The sequence below is a fragment of the Ochotona princeps genome, chromosome 2, assembly GCF_030435755.1.
Source record: "Ochotona princeps isolate mOchPri1 chromosome 2, mOchPri1.hap1, whole genome shotgun sequence".
Lineage (NCBI taxonomy): Eukaryota > Metazoa > Chordata > Mammalia > Lagomorpha > Ochotonidae > Ochotona > Ochotona princeps.
The window spans coordinates 33,587,958-33,607,186 of NC_080833.1; the positions used below are offsets into that span (position 1 = coordinate 33,587,958).

General features: G+C 51.0%; 2 protein-coding genes across 4 annotated transcripts in view; one reads left to right on the forward strand and one right to left on the reverse strand.

Annotated features, from left to right (window-relative positions):
* Positions 1-556: 556 nt before the first annotated feature.
* Positions 557-5,052, reverse strand: MED8 (mediator complex subunit 8). Of its 3 annotated transcripts, none has more exons than XM_004591493.3 (7): positions 4,921-5,052; positions 3,658-3,776; positions 2,821-2,965; positions 2,209-2,349; positions 1,928-2,009; positions 1,341-1,586; positions 557-938 (listed from the first exon to the last, which is right to left on the reverse strand). In XM_004591493.3, exons 1-7 carry the CDS (start codon positions 4,924-4,926, stop codon positions 874-876), a joined length of 804 nt encoding a protein of 267 aa, XP_004591550.1. In that variant the 5' UTR covers positions 4,927-5,052; the 3' UTR covers positions 557-873. The 3 variants fall into 3 exon arrangements, with proteins under 3 accessions (XP_004591550.1, XP_058535990.1, XP_058535998.1); XM_058680007.1 differs by lacking the exon at positions 4,921-5,052 and adding an exon at positions 4,423-4,491; XM_058680015.1 differs by lacking the exon at positions 4,921-5,052 and adding an exon at positions 4,419-4,440.
* SZT2 (SZT2 subunit of KICSTOR complex) overlaps positions 4,996-19,229 on the forward strand; it is a 51,242-nt gene continuing 37,008 nt past the window's right edge. The window contains exons 1-4 of the mRNA XM_058680022.1: positions 4,996-5,147; positions 17,297-17,422; positions 17,680-17,853; positions 18,122-18,292. Coding sequence (XP_058536005.1) covers positions 5,121-5,147; positions 17,297-17,422; positions 17,680-17,853; positions 18,122-18,292 — 498 coding nt within the window. The 5' untranslated portion in view covers positions 4,996-5,120. The remainder of the gene's footprint in view (positions 5,148-17,296; positions 17,423-17,679; positions 17,854-18,121; positions 18,293-19,229) is intronic.

The following is a 19,229-nucleotide window of genomic DNA, read 5'->3' on the forward strand; positions in this document are numbered from 1 at the left end:
CGTCAATCTGGCTCTTATTTGAACCACAGGCTTAGCAGGATGGAGCCAAGTCCGGAAATCACAACTACTATGAAGGTGACTTCAACCCTAATGAGCGTGAAGTGTAACTCCCTCCCCCCTCGGCAAGACAGATGATGAGTCCAGAGGGAAAGGGCCCTAGTTCAAGGGCTAAGGGAAACGTTCACGTGGTGTCGCTTGGCAGAGCCATGTTGTGAGAAAGCCCACACACTTTCCTTCAGGTGCACAGGGTGGGTGAGAGACAGGCCTCTGACCCATCTCCCAGGTGGAGGCTCCACTCGCCTCCGCTTCCCCAGGGTGCAGGTAGACAGTTTGGCCCTGGGGGGGAAGCCCCTTCACCTGCTGCTTAGATGGCACCTGGGCATGGGGAGCTGCACAGACAGCAGGACTCCAAGGACATGAAGCTGCTGTCGGCTTGGGCAACACCGAACAACACAGGCTCCTTTAACCTTGTGTCCATCAGTGCGCCAGTGACTGGAAGCAGTATGAGGTCACAGTAATTTCTGGATCAAAGCTTATGGAGGGCAGTGCACAAGAGTAACTGTAGAAACTTATTTATTGAACACCTATTGTTTCATATATTGTTCAGTCTTATATTCATCTTCTCATTTGGATCCTCACAACAGCCCTATGAAGTAGGTATTATTACCACTTACAAATCATAACACAGGTTCAGAAAAATTAGGCCACTTGCCCAAGGTCCATGCACTTAGTCAGCAGTGACACTGGGATCTGTCTAATGCTGGAAGCCCACACTCGTTTTCATTGTACCCATTTGGATGAGCCTTGAGCCAAAGGTCATTTCACTGCCCAACTCTGCCAATAGCACCTGCGAGTGAAGGTTGCTGGCCACACTCACCGCTGGAAGGGATGCATGGAAGCTGACTTGATGTTCGTTTTTATTCCACTTGGCATTTTCCCTAAAAGGAACACGAAGACACCTCTGAAGCAAGGGCAGACTTTCACAACCAATCAGAAATGCGGTCTCTCAGGTTCCCTCCTGCCACCTCCTTTATCATCTCAGAACCTCTGTGGCACCTGCCACTGGTTGGCAGTGGTGAGAGCTGTGGTTCTTTGCCCAGCTCCCTCCCTAAGGGTGTCTGGGAGGAAAGAGTCACTATGGGATATCACTGGGAGGGGTGAGGACACATCTCAGCACAGCCTCCTCCTGCTCATGTACTCCAGAGATCTCTTCTGTTTGAAAACTGTTTTCCAAGTCACGGGCTCAAGGAGGGAATCTCCAGGCCCAGGGATGCTGAGAGCCCAGTTGGTCCCCTCTCCCCTGCTTACAGTCAGCCACATGCCAACTCCTAGCACCTTACCTGGTTGACCTGCTTGAGCCACCTGCACCCCACTGAGCATCGGCTGCTGCTGGCCTGGGGCTCCTGTCATCTGCACCTGCTGTAGTCCCGAGGCTGCAAGGATGGTGCCAGCTCCAGGCTGACCTGGCTGCCCGGGGCCACTGCTGCCTGACGGTCTCCAATTAGAAAGCCCCTTCCCAAAGGCAACAGCTGCCACCAGGGCATTCGTGTCTGCAGGGTTAAACGTCTGCTTGTTTGGTCGAAGACCTGGAGAAGAAGTGGGGACCCTCAAATATGATCTGGCCCCGGACTGAACCTGGCAGCTGGAGGATGGGTGATGTGTGTCAAAGTTGGAGTTCTGATTTAGGCGGCACCTCGGCTCTTCCACAGCCCGGAGGAGAGTCAGGGACCACGAGGCCTGCATCGGAGTCCCTGCTTCTCCCTTTGCCCACTTCCACCAACGGCGCCAGGGCTAGCTTAGATGAAAACGGCCCAAAGATGGATGCAAACCCTTTCCTGTGCAAATCATCTCTGTGTCCTCAATTCACCATTCCTGGACCAGCAACCTGACACCCCCTCCCTCCGTGTGGCCACCAATCCTCCCTCACCTCCACTCTCTGATTCTCGCTCTTCTTTGCTGATTTTCTCCAGAAGATTTGAGCACATTTTATTCAAGCTCTGGATCTGCTTCTGTAACACACATACACACATGCACACATTGGTGCCAACTGGGGTAAGCAAGCAAAGGACATGGAGAAGTTTATTCCTTGTGCTCTTCCAAAGGCAACTTAGGGGCAGCCCACTGTGTGTCCATCTGACAGCAATGGTTAGGCCTGGCTCCTCCTGACGGGATGGGGACCAGGGGCAGTGGGGCAGGGACTGTGCCAACCTGAGCCGCATCGGCACCGATGCGGGCTGCGTCCGTTGTCAGCTGTTTCTCCTGCTCTTCCACCTCGGGGTCAGGCTTGGTCCTTAGATGGTCAGGGACCACTTCATGGCTGAAGACGGGCACCCGTCCTTCAGTCTGCCTCTGTAACGCAGACGGTATCAATCTTGCTACGTGCTCCAAGAAGATTCACCCTGGCCAGACTTCCCTTCCACAGGAACACAGTTCACATCTGGGAGAAATTCAACCTGAGACACATTATCTAGCATCCCATGCCCACCACTCCACCTTTCATTCCCATGTTCTCACATCCTGACAGCTACCAGACTAGCAATCAATTTGACTCTGTCACACTTTAAGACAAAAAGAGAGAGAGGTTAGAGAAAAAAGGTCTTTGCCTTGGGCACATGGACTTTAGAGTATTACAGCACCATCTGGCAGTGGCTTCCTTATTCTAAGAAGGACAGTAAGTGAGGCTTCCCAAACAAAGCCCCTGCTTCTCACTGCCACAGATCACCCCACATTCAGCACCGGTGGAGTCGCCAATCAAAAACTGCGCCCTAAGCTTTCACCTGAGCACTTCATTTCCCAAGTTTCCTCTTTTCCCCTCCTCACCATGAGATCCTCATCTCGGTCAGGGGACAGCACCAGAGGGATGATGACTTGGTTGCGGAGCAGTGGAGTCTTTTCATGCTTCAAGACCTTGTTCAGAGTGTTCAACTGTCCCGAGAGCAAGGCAAAACTGTCCAGGACGGAGGGCCTGGCGGTGGTTAATAAGGCATCAGAGTGTCCTACCCCTTCTGTGGAGTGCTTCCCAGGAAAATCACCTTCAATAAGCCGTCCAGACTGAACCTCCCCCACCCCAAAAGACTCCAGCTTAGCAGGAACCAGCCTGGCCAGCGGGGATGGTAGTGTTAGGAAAGAGACGCAAGCTTTTGGTCCCTGGTAGAGGCAGACAAAAAGCAGACCAGTGCTGGAATGGGGTGAGAAACACGGGACAGACGGGAACCATGGGCTATTCTGTCAGGACAATTCAGATGTTGGATTCATACTACAGGAGTTATACTTCAGGAGTAGGTTAGATCTACAAGACAGCCATCTTGGTGGCCAGAGATCCAGTACGAACAGCAGTGTGCTGGGAAGACCCGTTGGGAGAAGGGCTGCTCACTGGAAAAGACCAAGTGTAAGACTCAAAAGCTAGAAAGAACCCAGGGTTGGGAAATGGGGCCAATCCTTGCTTCCTAGATGCTCAGCCAAACTCCACTTGTTACCTGTTGGGAAACCCAGCTCTTTCCAAATCAGAAGACACTTGCAAACTAAGACATGGTTACATCACTGGAGAGGTCCCATTGGCCGGGAGGCCTGGTCCCCTCCCCACCCTCTACGCCCTCCCCACCCTCTACGCCCTCCCCACCCTCTACGCCCTCCCCAGCTCGCCCAGGCGACTCCTACCAGGTGAGCCTGTCATACTCGTTCTCCAGCTTATAGATGAAACCTCCCAGGGAGTTCTTCAGATCAGCCACTTGACTCAGCAGGGCATCCAAGGATGCCTCCAGCTGCTTCTCCTCCCTCTGCAGCCACAGAGAAGGGGCTGGTTACTGAGACAGACACAGGAGCGTGATACCTTCAGAAGGAGGCCAGAAAGCCCACAGAGTGTGTGCAACCTCGGTTGGGTAACGCCAAGTCTTACTGGCCTCCAAGCTGCCAGGTTTATTTGCTATCTTTGGTGTTTGGGTTATAGACAGCGTCAACTCTTAGCTCTTCCACCTGACCACGTGTGTCTTCCCACCTGGGCAAAGTCCACACCCACTTCTGTTCTGGTTTAGAAACTCCTCCCAGAAGGACCACCCGGGTGCACCCTCTCAAACGTGGCCTCCCACCTCCTTGGTCCCACAAGCTGTTGCAGGAGCTTGGCTCTTCAAGTCAACAGCACTGTCTCTGAGAGATCTGTCTACACTTGGAACTTCCTCTGAATATTGGCCCTGCCCTGGCCCTCAGCCTTCCTCCCCACCTTAGCAGTTAGATAGCTCCACTTTCTCCTTGCTAAATTAATTTGCACTAATTGGTTTCTGCCCCCTCCCCCGTATTCCTGTGCCTCTGTCTCAAGTTCAGAGGGCTGGTAAAAGACTTACAAGTGACTAAGTGACAAATGAAAAACAAAACCAAGCCCTCCCCCCCCCACCCCCGCCACACCACCCTCCAACTCAATGGACCCACAATGTTAAATGTCAGTGGTCTGCTGGGCATTTCTCTCCCGTCTGAGGTCTCCCGCTGTGCTGCACTTCTTCAGCCTTAACCGCCACTGGGCAGAGCCTGGGCAGTCATGCCCACCCCATGCACCTGCGGGGGCCTCGTCCAAGGTCTCGGCTGGCAGCCTAGCTTTCGGCCACTGCGGCCTGCGATTCCTTCTCTCCAGGATCCGACTCAATCCATCACTTCCCTGGGCCGCCTCCACGGCATCTCGGCTTTCGAAATCACATCCTGATCCTTTCCCACAACAACCTGGGGGCCGGCGACCGCCTCCGCCGGACTCGGCCAGCTCAGCGGGCTCCACCCCCTCAGGGCCCCCGGGGCAGCTGCCTCTCCGCCAGGCCTGCCGGGCTCGCGTCTTCTGCTCCGTCCTCCCCGCCGCAGTCCCCACGCTCCGCAACCAGCCCCCTCTCACTGCGTGACCAGCAGCTCGCGCCGCCACCGCAACCCCAACCCGCTCCTCACCTGCATTGCGACAGCCGAGGCAGCCACAAACACTTCCTCTTCCGGTTTCCCAGTCAGGGAGGGCTTTGTTCACCAATCAAGGAAAAGGAACTTGGCCCTCCCATTGACTTCCGGTTTCTGCCGTGCACCGAGGCTGCCAGGTCAGGGGTCCGGAGCGGATCGGCCTCGCGGGCCCTGGCCGGCGCGGCCGGGCTTGTGTGATGGCCTCGGAGCGCCCGGAGCCGGAGGTGAGGGGCGGGCGGGCGCAGCGCTGGGCCCCGAGACCCGAGGGTGCGGGGCGGGCAGCGGACTGCCGGGCCGTGCAGCCCTGAAGACCGCACAGTCGAACTTCCTCCCCAAGAACCCAGCTTTCCTTAGCAGACCAGAGCAAAAATGCTTCGCTTCCTTTGGTTTTGCGTTACTAGAGTTTCGCCCGCCTCGCCCTCTCAACTGACAGTGGTGTCCCTGAGACCCGTGTTTTGGTTCGGTTGCAGATGCAGAGGGCTGAACGGTAGTCGGCGATGCGTGTGTTCAGACAAGAGCATTAGCTGAGTGCTGGCACTCATGCGCCTAGAAAAGCTGCTCTGATTTCTGGGAGTAGGACCTAGTTTGGATTTTAGCCCTGCTGTTTAGCTCTCTCTGCAGCTTCGGGCAAGTCTTAACTTTCCGATCCTGTATCTTCCTTTACAAAACCCTGCCTCAGTGTGTTGCGAGAGAAGGCGATCTGTTCCATGCCAAGAACCATGCAGACAGCTTCACATACCTAGTATCCCTCACTCTGCACAATATCCATTTTTAAAAACTATTTATTTTTGTTGGAAAGGCAGATTTACACAGAGAGAGCAAAGAAAGATCTTCCATCTGCTGTTCGCTCCCCAAATGGCTCATCAGCCAGAGCTGTGCTGATGTGAAGCCAGGAGCTCCCTCCGGGTCTCCCATGTGGGTGCAAGGTCCGAAGGCCTTGGGCCGTCCTCCACTGCTTTCCCAGACCACAAGCAGGGAGCTGGATGGGAAATGGAGCAGCTGAGACACAAACTGGCATCGGTATGGGATTCCGGTGTTGGGAGGTGGAGGATTAGCCAGTTGAGCCATTGCTCCAGACCCACAGTATCCCTTCTCATTCTCAAAAAAGGTTAGGTGCCTTGTGCCTGGGGAGTAGCCGTGTTTTGAAAGTGAACGATCGGAGGGTAGCATCCCAGGACTGCAGGTGAATGTAGTAACAAGAGAGGATGGTGAGGAATGTGAGCTGGCACAGAGCCGTCGTTACCTTCTGAAGAGTTTATCCCTAGCGGTTAACTGCCTCCACCCTGTGAAGTCAGTACTGTTAGTATCCCCATTTTACAGTCAGGCACAGAGCTAGGACCCCAGAACAGGTGGTCAGGCTCCGTGTTCTTCACTGTGAATCATAAAACCGTCACAGGGTAGCCCTCTGTTTATTAGGATTTGATGTGAGGAGATTCAACAAAAAAAGCTGGTTGCTTGTGGAAAACTATGCTCTTTTTAAATTTTTATGCAAAAGGGATCAGAACTTTCCAGAGGCGGGGAACAGCCCATGCACTAGAAAGACACCGTACTGAGGGAAATCACACAGCAGGTGGGCGTGTTTCATTATGGCTGAAAGAGGGAGCAGGAATGTCTAAAGCAATATTCTCATGTGTGGTTTAAAATTTTCTAATAGCTATAATGAATTTTTTAAAAGGTGCAATCATTATAATACTACATTTTATTTATTTAAAATTTGTTTTAATTTGAAAGGTGGGGTTACAGCAACAGAAGGAGAGACAGACAGCGAAAGATCTTCCATCCACTAGTTCACTCCCCAAATGGCCACAATGGCCAGAGCTGAGCTGATCCGAAGCCAGGAGCCAAGAGTTTCTGCCAGATCTCCCGAGTGGGTACAGGGTCCAAGGACTTGGGCTATCCCCTGCTGCTTTCCCACACTGTTTTCAGGGAGCTGGAGCAGAAATGAAATGAGGCACAGCACAAAGGCTCAATGGTGAAATCCGCACCTTGCAAGTGCTGGGATCTCATGTGGGCACCGGTTTGTGTGCAGCTGCTCTGCTTCCCATCCAGCTCCCTGCTTGTGGCCTGGGAAAGCAGTTGAGGACGGCCCACGGCCTTGGGACCTTGCACGTGTGTGGGAGACCCGGAAGAGCTCCTGGCTTTGGACTGGCTCAGCTTCAGCTGTTGCGGCCACTTGGGGAGCGAACCAGCAGATGGAAAATTTCTGTCCTTCTCTCTGTGAAACTGCCTTTCCAATAAAACTAAACAAATCTTAAAAAAAAAGTGAAGCAGCTGTGACTTGAATTGGTGCCCATATGGGATGCCAGTGGCACAGGTATTATATGTTTGTGTGTGTGTGTATTTATATATGTTTATAGTCAATAATGTGTTTTATTTAGCCTACTACTTTCAAAATATTATTTTAATGTGCAATAAATGTTTTAAAATTGAGCTTTTTTTTAAGTTTGTTTTTATTGGAAAGACAGATTTACAAAGAGAAACAGAGAGAAAGATCTTCCATCTAATGGTCCACTCCTCAAATGGCTAAATAGCCAGAGCTGAGCCGATCCAAAGCCAGGAGCCAGGAGCTTCATCCCGGTTCTCCCACATGGGTGTGTGATGCCAAGGCTTTGGGCCATCCTCCGCTGCTTTCCCAGGCCACGAGCAGGGAGCTGGATGGGAAGTGGGGCGCCGGAACACAAACCGGCACCAATATCAGATGCTGGTGCTTGTAGGCTGAATTAGCCAAAGATGAGCCATTGCACTAGCCCCTTAAAGTTGAGCTGTTTATCCTGTTTGTTTGTTATATGTTATATATATGTTATATATGTTATATATATGTTATATATATAACATCCAGTGTGTGCTTTACACTCACAGTACTCCTTGGTATGGGGAGCGGAGTTCCTGGTGCTCAATACCCCTGGGGCACTTAGGCTGAACAGTGCAGATATGCCAAAACAAAACAAATCAACCAACCAGTGTGCCTTCCCCCACCCTCCTCTCTCTCCTAAGGCTCATTCATCCCAAAGTGAAGCACTGGCTCTGCTCTTGGTCAGCTTTTCTGACCATTTTATCTCAGAAGGTAAAGATAGTAAAGAGTTCTGTCCCTGGGCATAAAGGAACCAACTTTTAGAAGTTGTTAAATCCAAGGGAAGGTTGGGCAGAGTCAGATTTAGGAAATCATTCATGAGACACCAAAACTATTTCATGAATGCTTGTGGACTCAGACCTGTGCTAGGTATCAGGGTGGTTACAGAGTCATGTAAGACGTGTTCCCTATCTTTATGGAGTGAACAAACATGGAATTATGATAAGAAATGTTGCAAAGGCATTGATGAGAGTGTTTAATAGCGATTTAACCTACATTGTTAAGAGGTTGAGGGGAGTGGATTGGGATTGCACCTCAGAGGAGTGCTGTGTAAGCTGAGGCCTGAAGGATGCACTGATGCTGGCCATGAGAGGCCCAAGTATGCCAGGGGCAGGCGAAGCTCCTAAAGTGAGGGGGAGCATCCAGTATGGATGCAGGAGGATCGGGAGAACAGTTAGCACTGCTGGGGCACTCGTGAAGTTCTCACTGTTGCTGCCCCATTTCGTGGATAGTTCTAAGAGCTAAAGTGCTAGAGCCGTCTAACTCATCAGCAGCAGGCCAGCGGTTGGCCCTTGGTGCTCTTACATTACAGGCCATGCTCTTGAGGCAGGGCAAGGGTTGGTGAGAGATCTGGCTGGAGGAGCCACCGTGTGAGGCTGTGCTGGAGGTCAGCAGTTTGGCGTAAGTGTCATGGTAGAGGAGATTTCGACCCAGTCTGATGCTGGTAATGTCTACCTCACTTTTGTGACTGTTAACAGAAGATAGTACAGGGTTAGAAAACCTCAAGGAATGGGCCCGGCGGCGTGATCTAGCGGCTAAAGTCCTTGCCTTGACCGCACCGGGATCTCATATGGGCGTCGGTTCTAATCCCAGCAGCTCCACTTCCCATCCAGCTTCCTGCTTGTGGCCTGGGAAAGCAGTTGAGGACGGCCCAAAGATTTGGGACCCTGCACCCTTGTGGGAGACCCGGAAGGTTCCCGGCTTCGGATCAGCACAGCCCCGGCCGTTGCAGTCACTTGGGGAGTGAATCATCGGACGGAAAATCTTCCTCTCTTTCTCTCCTCTCTGTGTATCTGACTTTGTAATAAAAATAAATAAACCTTTAAAAAAAAAAAGAAAACCTCAAGGAATAATTCAGACCATATTCATATAGAGACAAGTACAGGAACAACAACAGCAAAAAAAAAAACTCCCAAAAAACAAAAACGAATGAGCTGGACTGTGTTTCATTCATTCCGACAGTCACCTGGTGTGCAGCACAGCACCTGGCAATGCTTTATTGGTATTGGCCTGAATGGTATGTAGGCCTCAATCCATATTCCAAAGAATGACAGCCTTCCCTCCAGCATGCTTCTGACTGTCCTGTTGAATTGCAACATCTCTTAAGAATGTATCTTTATCCTTATGTCACCAGTGGAGAAATCAGGGCCTGGAAAGACTGAGTGGCCTGCCCAAGATCATCTGGAGAGCAAGTAGTTGAACTTGATCGGAATCCAGGTCTCTTAAGTCCAAGAGCTAGCTTTGTCTTTCCCAGACAGCTTCAGGAGGACTACACAAGGTGGCAGTGGAGAGGTGTAAGGGTATTCCTGGGGCCTCAAAACTGTGTTTGTGGGTGTCACTGAAGCCACTGAATCGGACTCTGTCAGGGAGCTGATTGACTTGTCAGCTCCACGGCCCCACCAGCTTTCCATTCATGGCCTGGAGTGGTGGCCAGAAAGTGAGTCCACCCAGGGTAGGGTGGCCCTCGCTCAGCTGGCCTTTCCCTCTAACTGCTGAAATTAAGTCTTCCGGGGTGGTGAACTACATCCTAGATATGAAGAAGCTTTAGAGATGAGGATTTGGAAACACACTTGTTGACTTGGAAGACTCACTTGTAAGGGGGAGTGTTGTGAGAGTAGATTCTGCAAGACCCACAGGGCAGTCAGTTGCATCGTTCTGAATAACTTAAGGCAATACGCAGACATGGTATCTGTACGGCAGTGAGGTGCAGCAGCCTGGTAACTAGTAATCTGAAGTCAGATTGTTAGTACCCAGTGCCCACCTCTTAGCAAACTCTGCTGTAACTTCAGTGTCGCTTTCTTCTGTGTCATATTTTTTTGTCCTGTTTGCTGACATAGAACCATGCTGTTACCCTTTTGGGGTACTTATTCAGTTTTTAATAACACAAAATCAGAGGGCTTGTTTGTGCTTTCCATAGCATCCTTAGGACCCAGTGCAGTGCCCAGCTCACAGTGAGCTCTCCACGGATTTGTTGGCTAAATGAGTACCTCCTCACCTTTCCTTGTCCTTTTGGAGTTAGAGGAGCACTAGCTAACATCCTGATCAACCTAAAAGGGAAGGGAAGCTGGGAATATTTAGCACAGGAGCACCACTCTTAAGTTTCACAATAGAATAATAGATTGAATTTAACCGATGTGATGACTAATTAAATAATTGTATGTGTGCAGAGGGCAGGTATGTGAGCATAGAATGGGGGAGGTGTCTTAGAAATGCAGTTAGGAAACTCATAGAAGTGCCCAAAACAGTAAATATTGGGGCTATGAATCTGAGACTCCACCTGGGTGTGGGTTCCATTCTGACGTATGTATATGGAGAGTGTGTGTAGCGATCTGTCTGTTCATACCCCAAATGTCCGCAGCATTGGCTGGGCCACACCAGAGCCAGGAGCCAAGAACTCAGTCACTGGAGCCAGCACCTGCTGCTTGTCAGAGTGCCCGTCCGCAGGAAGCTGGATCAGATCAGGGCCAGGACTTACATCCAGGCACTGGGCTCTCCAGTGGCACCTTCACCATTGCACTACACATCCACCCCAAGATGAGAACTCCAGAACAATGTTGATAAAAAGTAAAAATGTATGTCGCCGGTAAGAAATTGAAACCAGGGCCAGAATTGTATGCTAATATCCCACAGTGGAGTTCTGGTTCAAGCCTGGAGGCTGCTGGTGCGCCTGGGAAAGCAGTGGACAATGGCCCAAGTGCGGCTGGGCTCCTGGCTTCCCCCGGCCCAGCCCTGGCCAGTGCAGCCACTTCGGGGAGTGAACCAGTGGATGGAGGATCTCTCATTTGTCTTTCCCTCTCTGTCACTCTACTTTCAAAAATAAGTCTGTTTAATATATTTAAAAGATTTCTTTGTTTTTGTTTGAAAGGCAGAGTTTACAGAGTAAGATGGAGAGGTCTTCCGTCTGCTGGTTCACTTCCCAAATGGGTAAAGCAAGCAGAGTGTATGTGACTGCAGAGATCAGTTTCTCTCATGCATTCATTCAGCAAACACTGCTTGAACATGTGGTGTTGCTTGGTGCTGTGTCAGGACTGCAGCAGGAAGGTTGTAGAGCCCTGGCACCTCCATACCTACGGGGGAAGCAAACATTAAACAGTATATACAGTCTTCTAAAGATTTGTTTATTTTTATTGGTAAGGCAGATTTACAGAGAAGGAGAGACAGGGAAGGTCTTCCATCTGCTGGTTCACTCCTCAAATGACTGCAACAGCCTGAGCTGGACCAAAACAAAGGCAGGAGCCAGGAGCTTTTTTCTGGGTCTCCCATGTGGGTGTAGGAGCCCACTTGGGAACCATTCTTCACTGTTCTCCCAGATCCTGGACAGTGAACTGGATAGAAAGTGGAGTAGCTTGGACTCAAACCAACACCCATATGGAATGGTGATGCCACAGGCAGAAGCTTATTGTACTATGCCATGGTGCTGGCCCAGCACTCCCTACTTTTAATCCTGGCTCAGTATGGATCTAAACTTTTTCCCATGTTTTTCCTTGCAGAACTGAAACTGACTGGCATTTAGGCAAGTCTTTACTGAATATTAATATCAAGACTAGAATTAAGATTATTTTAGGTGGGGCGAGGGGGTGCAATATGGTGACATAGCATACTAATCCCCTGCTTGCAAGGTCGACACCCCATATGGGCACTAGTTTGTGTCCGCCTGTTCCACTTCCCATTCAGCTTCCTGCTTATGGCTTAGGAAAGCAGCAGAAGATAGCTCAAGTCCTTGTGCCTCTGTACCCATGAGGGAGACCTGGAAGAAATTCCTGGCTCCTGGCTTCAGATAGGCTCACCTGTGGTAGTTGGGGCCCTTCGGGGAGTGAATCAGCAGTTGGAAGACCTTTCTATATCTTTCCTTCTGTCTCTGTAAAATCTGCTTCTCAAATAAAAATAAACATGTCTATATTTTTAAAAAGATTATTTTGAGGGGCTGGCTGCTGGCTTGTCACCATAGGTTAAACTGCCCTTTGCAAGGTGCTTGGGAAACGGCAGGTGGTGGTCCAAGTACTTAGAACCCTGCAATCCAGTGTGAGACCCAGCTGGCATTCCTGACTACCACCTTCAGCCTGGCCCAGCCCTGGCACAATAAACCAGCAAATCAAAGATGCCACTCTCTCCCTCAATTCCTCTCCTCCCCTCTCTGCTCTCAAACATTTTGCTTTTTAAACAAGTAAATACGTGTATATAAAAACAACTACTTTGGGACAGATGTTTGGCACCGGCATGCCCTCATCCTATGTCAGAGTGCTCAGGTTGAACTTCTGGCTCCACTCATGATTCCAGCTTCCTGCTGTTGGGCACCTTGGGAGGCAGCAGGTGACGGCTCAGGTAGTTGGGTCCCTGCCACTGGTGTGGGAGAGCCTCAGCTGTAGCTATTAGGAACAGCTGGGAAATAAATCAGCAGATGGAGGCACACACTCCCCCCACCCCCATTCCCAAGTGGGCAGACAAACAAAAATTATTTCATCGGGAGAAACGTTGTACTTACTATGATTAGGCCGATCATGATGAATCTGCTTGTTCAGCGAAATTAATTGAACATCCCTTGTGTCAGGCATTGCAGCAGGCTTATGGGGACAGGGTGATACAGCAGGAAGGGCTGCTGACTTAGGAGCTCTCTTATTCTGATATTATTCTGAGCCCAAAGCAGCCTTCTTTAGATAAGAACTTTGGCAGGGATCCAGCCTGCCGACCGAGATGAGAAAGTTCACTCGTACTGTAGCCCACACCAGCCATGGCAGCCCTGAAGGAGAGGCCTCCTGGGCGTGAGGGTCTCCCACCTTGAGACAACGGAGGCTGGGCATCGCTGCAGTTTGACTCTCGGACAATAACCAGGCCCCTGTTCTATTCTCAGGCGTGTGGCAATACGAATATACAATGTTGTTGGGACCTTTTGCCAGGGAGAGGAAGCTGTTGGGAATGATAGGATCTCTAAATTTTTATTTACTTTATTTTAATAAGTTGTCACCTCTACACAGAGGATATGCCTTTTTAAAAAAGATTTATTTTTTATTTTGAGCCCAGCACAGTAGCCTAGTGGCTAAAGTCCTCACCTTGCACGCACTGGGATCCCATATGGGTGCCGGTTCGCATCCTGGCTGTTCCGCTTCCCATCCGGCTCCCTGCTGGCGGCCTGGGAAAGCAGCTGAGGATGGTCCAAAGCCTTGGGACCCTGCACCCACATGGGAGACCCAGAAGAGGCTCCAGACTCCTTGCTTCGGATCAGCGCAGCTCTGGTTATAGTGGCAGCTTGGGGAGTGAATCAGTGGGTGGAAGATCTTCCTCTCTGTCTCTCCTCCTCTCTGTATATCTGAATTTCCAGTAAAATTTTTTTAAATATGTATTTTAATTTCAAATTCAATTACAGAGAAAGAAGGAAACACAAAGAGATCTTTCATCCACTGGCTCAATACCCCTCCCACCCCAAATGGCCAAACAGCTGGAGCTAGGCCCCTCAGAGGCTGACAGCCAGGAACTTCTGGGTCTCCCACATGGGCACAGGATCCTGAGCACTTGGAACATTTTCTGCTGCTTTCTCAGGCACGTTTGCAGGGAGTTGGGTCAGAAATGGAGAAGCCAGGATTGGAACCTATGTCCATACGGGGTGCCAGCGCCACAGGCTGAGGTTTAACATACTGTGCCAGAACACTGGCCCCCTGTCTCTAATTTTTTAAAGTAACTTGGAAATCATTCTGCCACTTCCTCATTTCTAAGACAATGCTACTCGTCTTTGACAATTTCTTTATTTCTTTCTAGGCCCTCACTTCTAATTAATCACCAGTTCTTATCTGTCCAGTCCTGAAGATCTCTAATGAGATGAAGCTCACCATTTAGTTCCCCTGACTTCCTGTGGTGGTTTTCCTGGAATAGTAGTTTCAAATCAGGGGCAGTGGTGGAGTTGAGTTCTAGCACAACCGCTTATCTCCCACGACCCATCTTTGCAGGTCCTAGAATGGCTACATTGGGTAGCTCCAGTCTCGGCCACTATTACCTCCCCTAGGAGGTGGAGGGGACTTTCTGAGCCATGGGGTAGCTGCAGGAAAATTGTTGCAATATAGAGAAAATAGTACTGCTTTGCCAAAACCTTCGAGTAGCACAGCCTCACTGCTAAGATGAAATATGAAGCCCGAGCCCGTTTGTAGCTCGGCATGCTGTAGGGAGGCAGCACGTGCGGGGCAAGGAAGCAGCCTTCCTCTAGAGTGGGATTTTAGCCATTGCAGAGGCACAACACAGGATTGTAAGCAGTCACCTCATAGCAGTATGTGTGTGTGTGTGTGTGTGTGTGTGTGTGTCGCCAGAGATGGGCCACACACGGGTCAGGAACCCATACCCAGAGTCCTGGATGGCAGGTCCCCAAAGACCAGGCTCACCTTCCACTGCTTTTCCTAGGGCGTTACTGGGGAGCTGGGTCAAATGAGGAGCAGCCAACACATGACCCTCACTGCCTATATGGATGCCAGCTTTACCTGCTACACCACAGTGCCTGCCCTGTGTCGCTCTTTAGCTTATCTGTTCGTCTTGATGTATCTGAGCACGCTGTCTACTTAACCCCTTCATTGTGTCCCTTTTTTGTGACCTCTCAATGGTTTCTGCTCTTTAAAAAAAAAAAAAAGATTCGGGCCCGGTGGCGTGGCCTAGTGGCTAAAGTCCTCGCCTTGAAAGCCCCAGGATCCCATATGGGCGCCAGTTCTAATCCCGGCAGCTCCACTTCCCATCCAACTCCCTGCTTGTGGCCTGGGAAAGCAGTTGAGCATGGCCCAATGCATTGGGACACTGCACCCGCGTGGGAGACCCAGAAGAGGTTCCAGGTTCCCAGCTTCAGATCGGCGCGCACTGGCCCGTTGCGGCTCACTTGGGGAGTGAATCATCGGACGGAAGATCTTCCTCTCTGTCTCTCCTCCTCTGTGTATATCCGGCTTTCCAATAATAATAAAAATCTTTAAAAAAAAAAGAGATTCGTTTATATTTATTGGAAAGGCAGATCTACAGAGAGAAGGAGAAATAGGAAGACCCTCCGTCCACTGGTTCACTCCCCAAGAGGCCACAACACCTGGAGCTGAGCCAGTCTGAAGCCAGAAGCCTCTTCTAGGTCCCCCACACAGGTTCAGGTCCCAAGGCGTGGTGCCATCCTCGACTGCTTTCCCAGGCCACAGGCAGGGAGCAGCGTTGGAAGTGGAGCAGCCAGGACACGAACTGGTGCCCATGTGGGATCCTTGTGTTTGCAAGGCGAGGACTTAGCCACTGAGCCAAAGTGCTCGGTCTAGTTTCTGCTCTTTAATCTCTGATTATAACTTCTTATCACGCCGAGAAACTCATCAGGCCTTGATTTGGCTTCTGACCTTATTCCAACTGTTGTTATTAAAGTCATGTAACTTTTGATTTTTAGTTTTCTCCTTCTAAATGTTCTGTTGTGAAGACTTAGTGAGCCAAGTTATATAAAGAAGCTTTGGTAATGCCTGGTCTGATAATAGCCTGCTAACATTTCTTATGATCTCTTTATAAAAAAAACATTTATTTTAGAAGATTATTTGAAAGGCAGAATGTCAGAAAGAGAAAGAGATCTTCCATTCACTGGCTTCCTTCTTAAATGACCAAGGCATTCGGCGCTGGGCCAGGCCAAAGCCAGGAGCCAGAAACTCAATCAGATTGACCACGTGATGGCAGGGTGACAAGCACCTGGACCGTCATCCACTGTCTTCCCAGGCCCATGAGCAGGACGTTGGACCCGAAGCAGATTATCCAGAATGTGACCTGCCACTCTGATGTGGGGTACCAGTGTCTGAAATGGAGGTTTAACCCAGTGCACCACAGCGCCCGCTCTTTCTTAGGATCCTTCTTAGGATCTCAGCAGGCAGAGTGCTGAGTGCTGCATGTGCGTGATTTCCCGTGGTCTACATGACAGCTCCTTGGATTGATGTTTGGATTATTATCTCCACTTGATCACAGAGGACATCAAGGTGCCTTTCCATTGTCTCATGGCTGCTGAGTGGCTGACTTGAGGCTCCCCCCTGGGCTGTTTAACCCGAAACCCTTGCCCTGAACAGACCGTAGGTGCTCCCTGCATGTTGGGTTCCTCCTCCTCCTCCCCTCTGCTGTCATCCCTGCCACCTCCATTTCCTTCTGTCTCAGGGACCTGCTGGCAAGGTGATGAGTTTTGACCAGAGTACACCTGCTGTGCTACAAACCTTGACTGCATCCCAGGTCAAGGTGTGGCAGGCCCATGTTCTGGAAGGGCAGTAGTGATGGATAAGGTGACCAATGCTTGTTTTTGTTTGTTAAGATTAATCTATCTGAAAGGCAAAGTGACAGATACCTTCTATCTGCTGGGCCAAGGCAAAGCCAGGAGCCAGGCACTTCATCCAGCTCTCCCACGTGGCGACAGGGACCCGAGTCCTTGGGCCTTCATCAGCTGCCTTCCCATGTATATCAACAGGAAGCTGGATTGGAAGTGTGGGAGCCAGGATTCAAACTGGCGTTCTGGTGTGGGCTGCAAGCACCCCAAGTGGAAACATAACCCACTACATCCCAAAGCCTGCCCCTTGTGCTTATTAGAACATTGTCCAAGTGGCCGCCTGTGAGGTCCTGACAGCCAAGGGTTGGGCAAGGAGGAGAGCATGACCCACAGAGCTGGGATTTTGAGGTGTTCCGGAGGCTTGCTGCTCCCTGAATGAAGAGTTCTTTTGTGTCCACTATGGTCAGGACACACTAGGAAGAACTGTTGGTGCTCATGGAATGCATCAGGGACTTGCTGGGCATCTGCTGCATTTGAAGCAGTTTGCCAGGAGCAAGGGCACAAAAATAGAAGACAGCACAGCCCTCACACTTGGGGCCTTACACTGCCTAGAAGAAACTTGCAGAACTTTGAGGAACCTACTGTGGAGAGGTGACCTCCTCTGTCTGGGGTGCCCCATAGGGAGAGTGGGCTCCTTGGGAACACCTGGCACTGCTGCCCCACCTCTCAGATCCCGCTGTGCTCCGTCGGGGAGCTCATGCTTTGTTTCTCAGTTCAGTGTCGCTGTTTGTCCCCAGGTGGAAGAAGCCGGGCAGGTGTTCCTGTTGATGAAAAAGGATTATCGAATCTCCCGAAATGTCCGCCTGGCTTGGTTTCTCAATCACCTGCATCAGACCGTGCAGGCCACCCCACAGGAGTCGCTGGTGAGGCCCAGAGACAGGCAGGTTACCGAGGGCTGACCTAGAAGAATCTGTCTTTCGCAGTGCTGGAAACAGGCAGGGGAGGGGGGCAATTCTGAGGGCTGCGAGTGACTGCTGATTTTTCCAGTGTTGATGGGGGAGGCGATTGATTGTAGCAGGTGAAGTCACAGGGCATCTCATCTTGGATGCAGAAGGCAGGTCCTGGGAAGAAAGGGGCACCTCTTGCTTGACCCCCTGCTCTCCCCCATCCTTCCTGGCAGCTTCAGTCCGAGCAAGAGCTGGAAGTCCTCAGCGTGCTGCCCCCTGGGTGGCAACCAGATGAAGCCGTGGTCCCAAGGCCATTCCTCCTCGTGCCTTCCACCCGGGTCACCTTCCTGGCTTGGCAGTATCGATTTGTCATTGAGCTGGACCTCAGCCCATCGACAGGCATTGTGGTAAGCGATGGGAGGGAGCCAGAGGGAAGAAAGAATGGTGGGGGGTGGGGAGTGGGGGGCAGAGGGGAAGGCTGAGGAGTGGCCTCAGCTTGCCACTGTGAGTAGAAGACAGGCTTAGGACGGGGTGACGTGTGCTGAAAGACAGACCCATTCCTCCTGTGGCATTGAACGTGAGAACTTGATCAGCCCTAAAGTAGGCATCCCGGTGGCCCGTGGCAGCTGCTGCTTTATGCGCGGCCTTGGGCCATCCTTTTCTGCGTCTCCTCAGGATGATTCGACGGGGGAGATTCTGTTCGATGAAGTCTTCCATGGCCTTTCCCGCTGCCTCTGCGGGCTGCTGCAGCCGTTCCGCGTACCTGGATCTCTCATCGACTTCCAGCCTGAGATCTATGTGACCATCCAGGCTTACTCCTCCATCATTGGCCTGCAGTCTCACCAGGTACTGCACCCTGACCCCAGGCTCGTCCCCTCCTGCCAGACAGTTGAGAGGCCGCTGAGCAGCAGCAGCACGCTGTCCGTACTGAAGCCCACAGTTCTGCTGGCTGCTGCTTATTTCAAAGTCAGAGTTACACAGGGAGAGAAGGGGCAGGGGAGAGACAGATCTTCCATCACTCGGTTCTCTTCTCCAAATGGCCAAAACAAGTGGCATTGGGCTAGTTTAAAGCCAGGAACCAGGAACTTCCTCTGAGTCTCCCGCGTGGATGGCAGGGGCCCAGACACTTGAGCCATTCTCCTTTGCTTTCCCTGGTACATTAACAGGGAACTAGATTAGAGGTGTAGGAGCCAGGACTCAAACTGGTGCCCACATGGGATTCTGGCACTGCAGGTGGCAGCTCTACCTGCTGGCCTTGAAACCTATGTCCCACTCATCTGCTTGAGCCTGTCTCACGTTGACAAGAACCAGTCCCTGTGATCTTTTTTTTAAAGATTTATTTATTTTTATTACAAAGTCTAAGATATACAGAGAGGAGGAGAGACAGAGAGGAAGATCTTCCATCTGATGATTCACTCCCCAAGCAGCCACAATGACTGGAGTTGTGCCGATCCGAAACCACAAGCCAGGCACTTCCTCCGGGTCTCCCACATGGTTGCAGGAACCCAAGGCTTTGGGCCATCCTTGACTGCTCTCCCAGGCCACAAACAGGGAGCTGGATGGGAAGCGGGCTGCCGGGATTAGAACCAGCACCCATAATGAGATCTCGGCGCGTTGAAAATGAGGACTTTAACCACTAGGCCACCGCGTTGGGCTCGGTCCCTGTGATCTTAAAGGGCATTCCCCTGGACTTGAGGTCAGTAGGTGTTGATTGATTTTTTTTTTAACATTTATTTATTTTTATTGGAAGGTCAGATTTACAGAGAAAGAGAGACAGAGAGGA